Below are 11,781 nucleotides of genomic sequence, written 5' to 3'. Positions count from 1 at the left end.
AGAAAGAAGAAAGAATACAAGAGAGAGAGAAAGAAAGAAAGACTACAGCTGGGACCTTAAGGGCTAATACATGGTGTCTATGAGCCAACTTATTCTGAGGTGCACATAGAGCATCCGAACCATGAAAGGAGTCTAGAATGGAGGAAATTAAAGATCGCAGCAGAAGGGTTGGCTTTGTTAAATTCTCTCTGATTCCTTTCCTTCCACAAGTGCCATCAAATAGCAATTACTGGTTGATCCCAAGCTTTCTGGTGGGGGGGTGCAAGTCTAGATCATCTCCACTAATGTCCAGAGAGATAGAACTCAGGAAGCTGTACGACGAAGCTGAAGCCAGCTGTGACTCGAGATTTATAAAATGAAATCCGGTTCTAAGAGCAAGATTTCATGCATCAACTTTTGGAAACACTCCGAGCTATACGCTAACTCTATCTAGGCCACGGTTATGAGGTGTAGTAGCTAGGGTTTGGTGCATTGAGATGTGGATGTTCATAAATACTCAGAGGTTTATCTAGTGGATTTGAGTATTTTCTATAGAGAGAAGTAAACATTTCTAAGTATTCAAAATTTGTTCACAATTATGGGTGAGGATAGGATTGCATTTATAAGACTGCTCGGGTAGACAGTGATTTAATGGAATCCCTCATTCATTGAGGTGAAACCATGCACCGACAGTCGGGTGTGCTATCATAGTAAACAATCAACACTAGCAATTCATCTTACAAAGCATTGTTAGGGATAAAGGTGGAAAGCAGGTGCATAAACTTGTATGCGGTCTCTTGACTTAAAAAATATGGCACCTTGTTGTACACTCAAGGTCAGCAAATTTGCAGCCAAACTCGTATATGGACCATGATTTCATGAACTTTATCTTTGATAGAAACTAGAAAGCACATTGGTGTATTGGATTTAGATATGAGTGAAGAACGGACTATATATCCAACATGGAAACATCATATTAGCATCATATGCATTTTTGAAAAGAGATGCGGTCAGATATATTAGATGTAGTCTGCTAGTAACTAAAAGATTTTAAAAATAATTACTTTATAGATTATAATAGTTAGTAACTAATTGTTGTCAAAGTCCCATCCTTTTCTTTTTTCTTGAGAGCTAGTTAGGAGTCAGGGGCGACTAGTATATAAACACTAGCACCTCTCCTCCTTTATATATAAGGGAGGCATTTTAGGGGTTCTAGCATCCTAGGCAATTCACAGCAATTAAGATATATAAAGAGAGGATAGGCATAGATCTAGGGTTTTTTCCTTCTCTAAGAGTCATAATAGGAGAAAGAGAAAGCTTGTAAGACAAGCTTATCTTGCAAAGCATCCCTTTGGTTTGCAATTGTTGGAGAATCAGAGATACAATCTAGTTGCACAGAGCATCCCTTTCGAATAAGATATCTATTGTAGGTGTGGGCTATCATTGGTATCCCAAAGTGGCCATGACATTAGGTCGGGGAAGAAGATACAATTTATGGTTTCTAGACCTTCATTACACCATTGACATATTGGGCCACAAATAGTTTATTTTTTAGTGGCAAGGTGGTAGGAAGTTTCTTCTTAGGTTACTTTCAAAACAAAGAACTTTCTAGCACACTTGATCTTTCAAACCGAACCAAAATACCCATATATATTTGCATTGGACATCATACTTCTATGAACTCTCGAACCTTGACATAAGTGGTAGAATTAATGCCCTAGCATAATAGTTTTTCTCCTGCTATTGTTGCTCAAGATATGCTAAGTATAAGGATGTAGATATATGAAGGAAATCAGTGCACTAGAAAAATCTAATAAGTCTTGGGGTTATATTTGTTGAAGGGCAAACATGAACAGGGTTGTTGTATGGTGAACCCTATCAATTCCACTCTCCTCCTCTGGTGAACTAATACCTGATCTTTCAGACCGAACCAAAATACCCATATATATTTGCATTGGACATCATAGTTATATGAACTCTTGGTCCTTGACATAAGTGGTAGAATTAAGCCCTAGCATAATTGTTTTTCTCGTGCTATTGTTGCTTAAGATATGCTAAGAATAAGGATGTAGATATATGAAGGAAATCAGTGCACTAGCAAGATCTAATAAGTCTTGGGGTTATATTTGTTGAAGAGCGGACGTCAACAGGGTTGCTGTATGGTGAACCAGATCAATTCTTACTCTCCTCTGGTGAACTAGATCATTTATGACACCTAGTTGAAAGCTTGCTGCTACTCGTATTTGCAATTATCTAGTTTAAGTTCTAATTGAACTTCGAATTACTTGTGTCTTTAAGTCACAAGCTTCCTCCTGACTTCGTAAGGATAATAGATGGAATTCTCATGTTGAAAAAATATCTTTAATTGGTGAATACAAGTGCAAAGTTGGTCGATAAGCTTTTTGTTTTAGCATCACAAGTCCTGCAGGTCATTTGTGACATATTATATCCTGAATTGTGTGCTATTAAAACAAAGCCTCATGACTTACATTTTATGGGTGATGAGCTGTTGATCGAGACAAACATGGGCATTTGCACAATAGTGATGGGTTGGAGGACAAAAGCATACAAGCTTCAGAAGAAGAAGTAAATTGGATAGGAATGATATTGACGGTATATATGACTGTCGTTTTAGAAAATGGTCATAGATGATCCTATATTGGATGAGGATACATAGTGCTTTTATTTTAGTTTGTAAGCTATAAGAAGATATAGCTTTTGGATGATTTGTGTGAAGTTATACTAAAGTTAATGTTAATTTGATATGCCAGTAGTTTTCGTTAAATTGATGATGGTCAGCTCAAACATTTTTTGGGCACAGCGGCGAGGAAAGGAGACCTCTTGCCACTTGAGTATGATAGCAAGTGGAAGGTGCCAACTGAAGTGAAGAACAACATATAGAAACTTGTTCATTGTAGACTATTTTAAGTTGACTTCTATTATATATTCCAATGTTCGGTTTGTGCTCATCCTGTTGAACCTTGCAAGTAAGTAAAGAATTTGTACATTTGATATATTGAATTATAACTGGACTATGCTACAGGATTGTCTCCTTCTTGACTTAATCCACTTACCACATCATTGTAGCATCTACTATACAAGTATGCCATTTTCTTTGGCTTTGATTGATTCCTTTCTTTGGTTTTAGTCAAAAGTTGGCTTGGGACCAGAGAGAAAGGGTTGGGTTCTATCAAAAGTTGGATGTGCATTTAAGAAATGCAAGCATAAATTATATTGCACTCATTTCTATGCAGAGCAAATAGATGCACGAATAAGGGCAAATAAGGATCCCATATGCCTTAATGACCAGTCACAGGAGCTTGTGGATAACTGGATTTATCGAGAAAAAAAAACTGGATTTATCAAAAGTGGTAGGTACGACTTGGGTCAACTATATAAATCTTGATCAACAGGACTGCATTTTTTTTCCCAATTGGTAACTTATGTCTTCAGGATAAAACTTCATAAAAATTGTAACAACCAAGGATCTCATAAAAAAAAGCTAGCCAGAAATTATTATTTAATTTTTTTTAGTCTTGTATAAGACGGATCAATCTAGTGCATAGCCAATATGAGAATAAACATTTACCTGTATGTATCTTTATATGCTCCCCCCATTAAGAAGCCTTGGCATTCTTGGCAGGTTAATGATCTAAATCTATTCAAATTGAATCATAATTACAAGTACGATGATTTAACTTATGATCAATCCAAATAGGCCCATGTTGTAGTGCTTCCCACTCCACATAAAAAGACTAGGCAGAAGGTATCATTGGATTCCTTGGTTCTATATAAGTATGCAAGATCAATCCACTGCATGATTGATGTAGAATTAAATACATATCTGCATGGGACCTCACATAACAAAATTAAAAGAAGATAAATATGTCATATAATTTTGGCACAATATCTCTTACACAAAGAGCAGAAATAGAGGTATTTTCTTTCTTTTTATATTTTTCATAATACTAATTTTGTCGGAACCCTATACAAACGTTTACTTTCTCTAATTTAGTTGTGATAAAATTACAGTTTACATAGATTGGAAAATGCCCAAATAGGGTAGAGTAGTTTTTAGACTGTAGTGCAAAAATGGGGAGTCGGTGGCTCCCGAGGCAGCTGTGGGTATAATAATTTCTTCCTCCCCACTCTACATGTTTTCAAATACTAAATAAACAACCAAATTATTATTTCAAGTTTACTTTATACTTTAACAATTTATATGGCAAAGATTGAGATACTACGAGCCACACAAGATGGAAGGAGCGAGTCCTATTAGGCTGAAGGTGGAGATGCTTCTTAGGAGGGGGATATGCTCTCTTAAGGATGCTTGAGAAATATGACCACATATATATATATATGCTTGTTCCAACTCCAAAGATGTTCCAGAACAAAGATATTATGAAGATGCAGGAGAAGGAGCAATCCCATGAGGGTGAAGTCTCGGAACTTGCAATCTAAGTTTTAAGCATAAGCTCTTAGATAGACAGGTTGAAGGAGTTGGTCTCCAAATTTTTTGGCACTATAAACATGTATCGTTCGATGAGTATGTGATTTGGAATGCAAAGGCATCCTTTTCATCCATTTTATATATTAGCTTTGTCCAAGTTTTTACTATTATAACCTATATTCATTTTTGAGGATTACATAACCTATTTTTTTAATTGACTTTTTTAATATGCTAGGTTCCTGATGCAAATAGTCATCATAACCCCTGTTTTATAGATCATCAGTTACCCTCTCTTGTACTAAAATTCTAAAGTAACATTTAAAATTGTTGCCAAACATGAAAAATTTAAAAGGTTACGTTTTTTATAAGGTCTTTATAAATATTGCATAAAGTTAAATAACGATGTTTATGACAAACATTGTCGAAGTCGCCTATAACATATTCCAATGTTTGTTAGGTACATTGCCTAAGGTTAAAGTGATGGTACTTTTTGTGACACTTTTTGTAACAACCCAGAACCTCATCGAAAATGGCTAACCGGAAGGTATTATTTGGGTTCTTTGATTCTGTATAAGTACCCAAGATCTACCCAGCGAATAACCAATGTAGGACTAAACACACGCCCGCACGGGTGCTCACACTTTTGATAAGCATCGACGAGATATCACTTAAAATCTATTGTGCTATTTTTAAAATTTATTTTTGACGTTTCTAAAATGCCACAATAGAATTCTTTGTTGTAATGTAATTTAAAACCTTTGAACCAAACTTTTATCATTTGAGATGTTGTTTGGTATCATTTTTATTTTTTCATTCCGACAAACAAACAATAAAAGTTATATTTATATTTTTTAAATTTTTAAAATATAAATATATTTGGTATAGTTAATTATTTTATAAAAATTAAAAATATCGATGGCGATGAAGATGATAGTAATTGTGGCAGAGGTAGTGGAGGTGGCGCTGGCGTTGGTGGTAGGTTTGGTAGTGGTGGATGTGGTGATAGTGGTGTGGTGGAGGTGGTGGTGGAGGCATCGATGTTGTGGCAAATGTAGTGATGATGGCAACTATGGTATGGTGATGGTAATGTTAGCAATAGCAACAATTATGGCGATGTTGGTGATGGAAGGGGTATTCATGGTGGTGGTAAAAATATAAATTTTTTATTTTTGAAAATTCTAAAAGTAAAGATTTCTTATTTTTAATTTTTAGAAATACTAAAAGTAATTTTTACAAAATAGAAAATAAGAAAAATAATACTAAATAAGTTTTTTTATTTTGGTTACTGTAACTCTGTTTTTAAATGTAGGAGACAATGCCAAACAAGTCCTAAATTTTGTAAAGCTCAACTTGAGATCTATTTAGAAACTGAGGGCCAATTTCAAACTCGTATTTGCGTACTTATATATAAGTCTACTTAATGAAACTTAAGTTTTTTTGGATCAAAATAATATTTTTTTATTATATGAAATATTTTTTGTTGTTGTTGTTGCTGCTGCTATTATTATTATTATTATTATTATTATTATTATTATTATTATTATTATTATTATTATTAGACAATATAAATCAAGGCTTGTGGGCATTATCGTTATTCTATATCACGCCAATGGCATTTTTCTTGACCGCTCACTGTTCTGTTCATCCTTGCTTGCGAGCTCTGCTTCTTCTTTCCTCCTTTTTCTTTCCCTCCTCGACTTAAAAAGGCGCCAACTTTAATCCTCTCCCCCTTCCCCGCTCTCTTCTTCGCGAGCCAAAGCCGAACCCTAACCCTAGATGAGAAGGAGGAGCGATCGGAGATGGGGAACCGGATGTGCCGCAGCCGTCGAAGGCCGGTGGAGGAGCGGCTCACGCGGCCGCAGCGGCTGGTCCGGCAGCCCTCCGACGTGGACTACAAGAAGCTCCGCAAGCTCATTCTCTCCCAGAAGCTTGCTCCCTGCTTCGACGCCCTCGATGATCCTGACCTCGGCGACCTCGAGGAGTGCCCCATCTGCTTCTTTGTAAGTTTCCACCTAGAAAAAAACGGGACTTTTCTTCAAATTTTACTCATTTTTGTCTAATTTTCTCAATTATGACTAGAAATTTTCTTGTTTTCCTCCATAGTACTTTCCAAGTTTAAATCGGTCCAGGTGTTGCTCGAAAGGAATTTGCACTGGTGGGTTCATTTGATTTTGTTTAAAAATATGCATTATATGTTTTTGTTTGTCTTTCTTTTTTCCACTTTGATAAGAATTTTGAAGTTTTTCTGTAATTTGCAGAGTGTTTTTTGCAGATGAAGCCGTCTGATATCACCCGTCCAGTGCAGTATCCTCAATTTTTTTTTCCTAATATTTGTTTTGTTCTTTCTGATTGCTTTACATTATACTATCCTTCTTGACTTACTGCTGTTTATTTGAATTTTTAGATTTTTCAAGCAGAAATAGAATTGTTAAAGGAAATCGATATTTAGTTCTATTCTGTTGTTTGGGGTGGTGATTACAATGTACTTACACTTCTGCAGCTAATTTCTTTTTGAAGGATGTGATGAAACTGATGATAATTTTGTATTCTTTTTGATTCCAGTAGTGGTGTCGCTGCTAATGTAGAAGTTGATATGTGGGCTACTGTTTCATTGGTTGTCAATTATGTTTCTTTTCTTTCATTTTTGTATAAATGATTTCTGTTCTTTTGTCTGTTTTATCGTACCACTGCATATTGGAAGAGTGCATATTTCTGAGAACTTATCATTATAACATATTTTCTGATGGAAGTCATCTGGTTGGAAACCATTGCAAGACGGATACTCTGGTCGAGAGCAACTGATAATAGATAAGTAGATATAAGCAATGAAGCCCAAGTTGCAGGTGGAGTTTTGCAAGTTCTGTCCAGGCTGTCAAAAAAAAAAGAAGAAAGAAAGAAAGAAAAAGAAAAAAAACAAAGACAATGTATCCAGCTGGCGAGCTCTCTTTGGCAGTTTGTGACAGTGCCTGTAATATATATTGAGGCAGTTGTGGTAGTTGAAAGCAGACTTATATGATATGACAAAGCTTGCTGGTTGAAATCAAGTTTAAACTAAAAACTACATAACTGTACTGAAATAGCCAAATTGAGCATGCTAGTTTTGGTCAGTGACATTGTGTTTGGAGTATCAATATACCAACAGGTCTTATTCTATCACTTTTCAGTTGGCTTTGTAGATCATGTTATGTTAATTTTGAGATTCACATCTGGTTATCAACCTTGTGTTGAGCTTTTAAATTAGTATTAGTTCCTGACTAAGGCATCTCTTGACAAGAGAGGGTCCTGTTGTGAACTTGAAAGGACTCTGGTAGGTAGGATAACTCCCCTTCTTGATTGGAGCATCTGCTTATCCCACTTTTTTTTTCTTTTTTATGCTCTCAGACCTGTGTTAAAACCTTTTAGTCGATGATGTTTTAGAGGGCAACAATGGTGCCTCTTTAGGAAGTGGTAATCTCAATACACAAAGTACTGGTTTTCAGAATTATATATATGCTTTATTGATAATGTATTGAACTTACATATGGTTTAAGTACTTGACTGTCAAAGCTGCCCATTCTGCAAAACTCCCTATTATGGAGTTGAGTATCGTGGTGCCAGAACCATGGAAGAGAAAGCCCTTGAACAAGCTGTATGGTTCTTAACTATGCTTGGTTCTTTGATCATTTGGAGTTGACATGTATAATTCATTTTCTTGGTGTAGCAGATGAGTTGTTTCTTGCTACAGCCCTGTGACTCTTTTTGTGGTCATGCAGGAAGAGCAGAAGATCATTGAGGCAAAAATAAGGATGCAGTGTGAATCTCAAAATGCGGTTCAAGTCATGCCTGCGGATCAAACATGTTCACTCTTGGAAGTGGGGGGACCATCTAGTGGTGATTATTCTCCTGTCTGGGTTGATTATTGCATGGTTGTTTCATGTTTTCTTGTAATTTTATATTTTTCTGGATGTAGGACCAGATTATGGTAGAGTTACATCAGATCTAGGATGCAGCTCCTTAACGCATGAAAGTTTTGATGTGGATGGTTCCTCCGCTCCAAATACTTGCAGCAGGTTTAAAGAATCTACATAGTATTGATTTATTTTCTGCGACTTTCACTATTGACATCTACAAAAAAAGGTGCATGGAGACAGCTGTCCCTTAACATTATGGACAACATATCTTGAAACTCTGTCAGGTTGAGAAATCAATTAGGATTGCATACTGTTTAAGTTATGCTGTTGTTAACTAAAATCATGCAAGATAAGAAACTGATTCAGAATGTGTTCTGTTACTTCGAACTTTTCTGTGGAACGTAGTAACATGTGAATTTGCATGCCAGAAATTTGAGCACGCCTGATTTATCATCTCTGGGTCTTAATGTCATAGCCCCAAAGCCTTTTGGGGCTTATGCTTTGGATATAAGTGTCACATATTTCATTTTGCAAATTCATTTTTTAGACAATTAAAATATGACCAGGTACATAATTATTTTTTGAGATGTCACACTCGTCAATATTATGCTTCTAGAAACTAATTTCAGGATCCTTGGGCTTTAAATGCTGGATTGTTTCTTATGTATTTCTCTTTGGTGTTCATTTGCTTCAAGCATGGTGTAATTGTACATACTTATGTGTGTATGCGTATATAGCATTAGGTTCAAGTTACACCTAGTGTAACTTTTATATAGTTCATGTGTAACTTTATAGAGTTACACCTTTTTTGGAGTTAGATGATGGAGGTTGACATCAGTATTTTGAGCCATTGGATGTGATTTACTGCTAAACTGTTTTCACACAAAATTATATGATTTAGAAATCTCTAGCCTATGCATCAAGTGGTAAAAAATTGGACAATTTATAACATGAAATAAATGACCACTTGATACATGGGCTACGGGTTTTCAAATCACATGATTTTTAGCGTGTAAGCAATTTAGAGATAGTAAATCATATATAATAGTTTAGATTGTTGACATGGGGACCCCATTGTTTAATTCAAAGTTACACTTGATGCAACTTGATCTCGGCCCATATATATACATATACATATATATGTATGACTGTGTGCACGTATTGGTGACTTATAGGTCTTCTTATAGAGCTATTTTTCTGTAATAGTGAATTTACTCTGCTTAATGTCTCTCACCTTGGCCCTTGCAATTACCAATGCTGCTCTTCATGATCAAGTGGTATAAACGTCCATTCCTGCCTTTGTTCATATGCAGATACCATATAAGTTTTATCTTGGGTTGATACTTCTCATGCTGTCAAGGGATGTTCTTATATGTTACTAAGGCAATTGGGTCCATGAAACAAAGAATTTATCAATGACAACTACTTTGATCTTGTTTCAGCATCGACTTCTGTCATAATCTCTGAGGTTTTATCTGGAGTATTCCATGAAAGATCTTATTCTCTTTTTATAGCTTTTCCTAATCCCCATTTCTGTTGGTATTTGTTACTTCATTTTGTAGGCTGTAAAATAAACATTAACCAGATTAGCAAGGCTACAGCAATTAAATAGCCAATCTCGAAATTATTGAGTCTTCAGTTTGCATGAGTATCTAAAGTAGTCATAAGTCATTAGAATTTAGGATTTACAAAATCAAATCAGAATACATACAAAGGTGATAAAAAACCAAGACGAGACTCTAAACATCTCCGGGTTAAACATAATGCTCAATATTCATCTCTCTTGAATTTGAAGTATCTATCCGCCAGTCTATTTCAAGAAAAGGAGTGTCTATCTGCTAACAAGTGGCATGTCCATTCCCACACGACAGGGTGTGTACACTGCAGAATTTGTTGATGCTCAAATCGAGAATATTGATGTCAAAATGTTAAAGCTCTCGTTATGTGCAGCAGCAGGAACTTTGTTATGTCACTGAGAAACAAGGAATCAAGAGAGATTGTTAGTACCATATATAATTGCAGTATATGGGAAGTCCTGGTGACAAATGGAGGCATTCTTTGTGTCCAAAAAGAAAGGTGTCAATTCTTTAGATCCACATTATTCATCTGTTTGCATGATTGTCATGATTTTTTTGCTAGTATTGTATTTAGAGAATGACATGCAGGCTATGTTAGGTATGGCTTGTACAGCACCAGGATTCTTGTCCTAATAAATGCCATCATCACCTTGATAATTATTAGGATTCTACTGATTGTACTATCTACGTTTGTTTATATTCTATGGTCATTTACTAATTTAATAGCAGTGACTTTATGTTTTATGATTCTGCAAGTGTGTACCTTGCAGTTCTGTGTTTCTGTCAGTCTTCTAAGGGGGGAACACAAAACAATCATTTCTTGGTTTATTGAAGCATGTTATATTTGCCATTAAAAGTTGTCGAATAATGAAAATGAAAAGAAATTTCAAGCTGGATGAGACATTCAGCAGTTCTGTGCTATTCTTTCTATCCTAAATTTTTACTTAAATTGAACGAAGTAGATATTTAAATGTTTCAAAGCTTGTAATTTTACTCAGAGCATGTGGTCCAGGCATGAAGAATTGGATATGGATCTTGAGGAAATCATGGTGATCGAAGCTATATGGCAATCTCTTCAGGTGAACCGCGCGCTTGCTTTATCTCTATGTTAAGCCCTTTGTTTTGTTGAAATCTCACATATCATACGGCCCATAATTGTATGCTTGCGTCAGAGACAGACAAATTTTGTTACATCTAGAATTTGTTTTTCATGCTACTCTTGGACAGGATTCCAGATTTCATCCAAGTGGGACCAATCAAACTTCAGGATCAAATGCTATAGTTGGACTTGATGGTGGAACACAAGAGGCAGATGCTAGTACAAATTGTTTATTGTCTTCCGATCAAGCAGAGTTCTCTTACTCGGATTCCTTGGCTGAGGGAGTCACAGTTGACATTAGCCAGCGAGGGTATTCTGCAGAAACATATTTGTGAATCAGAAGATTGCGAAAGAAATCAGAACAATTCAGACCCGTCAGAGTTTTTGACTAATTCTTTTGATTCGGGTGAAGGCATTGTAGCAGCGCCCATTGATGCTTGCTGGGTCTAAAGGTCAAGCAGTATAATTCCACATCCGGTGCATATCATGGGAACATACTTCATCTAGATGACATAGCAGGGTTGTGTTCTCAGATTTCAGGCCCAACCATATTAGAACAGACATTTTAGCGACCTTGTCGAATGCTTAGTATTGCTGCATCTTCTTCTTTCTCCTGTCTTGAATTATATATTCAGATTTGTCTTCTCTCACCGCCACCGAGCTGAATGTTTGCTCGGTGAGAATTGATTAGCCATAGATGATGTAAATGGATCAGGTGTGCTTTATTCATATTTAATCACTACACAAACTTAATGAGAAGAAGTCAGTGATTTCTTTAAAGGTCTG

General features: G+C 35.9%; 1 protein-coding gene across 1 annotated transcript; it reads left to right on the top strand.

The window, feature by feature from the left end:
- The first annotated feature begins 6,055 nt into the window (after positions 1-6,055).
- Positions 6,056-11,781, top strand: LOC103707181 (E3 ubiquitin-protein ligase DA2-like). The gene is made up of 8 exons (XM_008791579.3): positions 6,056-6,429; positions 6,533-6,584; positions 6,688-6,733; positions 7,976-8,057; positions 8,182-8,299; positions 8,379-8,478; positions 10,909-10,975; positions 11,124-11,781. The coding sequence occupies exons 1-8, from the start codon at positions 6,229-6,231 to the stop codon at positions 11,328-11,330; spliced, it is 873 nt and encodes a 290-aa protein (XP_008789801.2). The 5' UTR covers positions 6,056-6,228; the 3' UTR covers positions 11,331-11,781.

The sequence above is a fragment of the Phoenix dactylifera genome, chromosome 1 (assembly GCF_009389715.1).
Source record: "Phoenix dactylifera cultivar Barhee BC4 chromosome 1, palm_55x_up_171113_PBpolish2nd_filt_p, whole genome shotgun sequence".
NCBI lineage: Eukaryota > Viridiplantae > Streptophyta > Magnoliopsida > Arecales > Arecaceae > Phoenix > Phoenix dactylifera.
Note: the sequence above shows the minus strand (reverse complement) of the source record. Positions and strands in the feature narration are given on the sequence as shown.

Bases quoted from the DNA above. Each gene is read 5' to 3' on its own strand.
- LOC103707181 (XM_008791579.3), top strand. From the start codon at position 6,229: ATGGGGAACCGGATGTGCCGCAGCCGTCGAAGGCCGGTGGAGGAGCGG. The intron at 6,430-6,532 runs GTAAGTTTCCAC...TTTCCTCCATAG, and splicing joins AGTGCCCCATCTGCTTCTTT to TACTTTCCAAGTTTAAATCG. The intron at 6,734-7,975 runs GTATCCTCAATT...TGACTGTCAAAG, and splicing joins GATATCACCCGTCCAGTGCA to CTGCCCATTCTGCAAAACTC.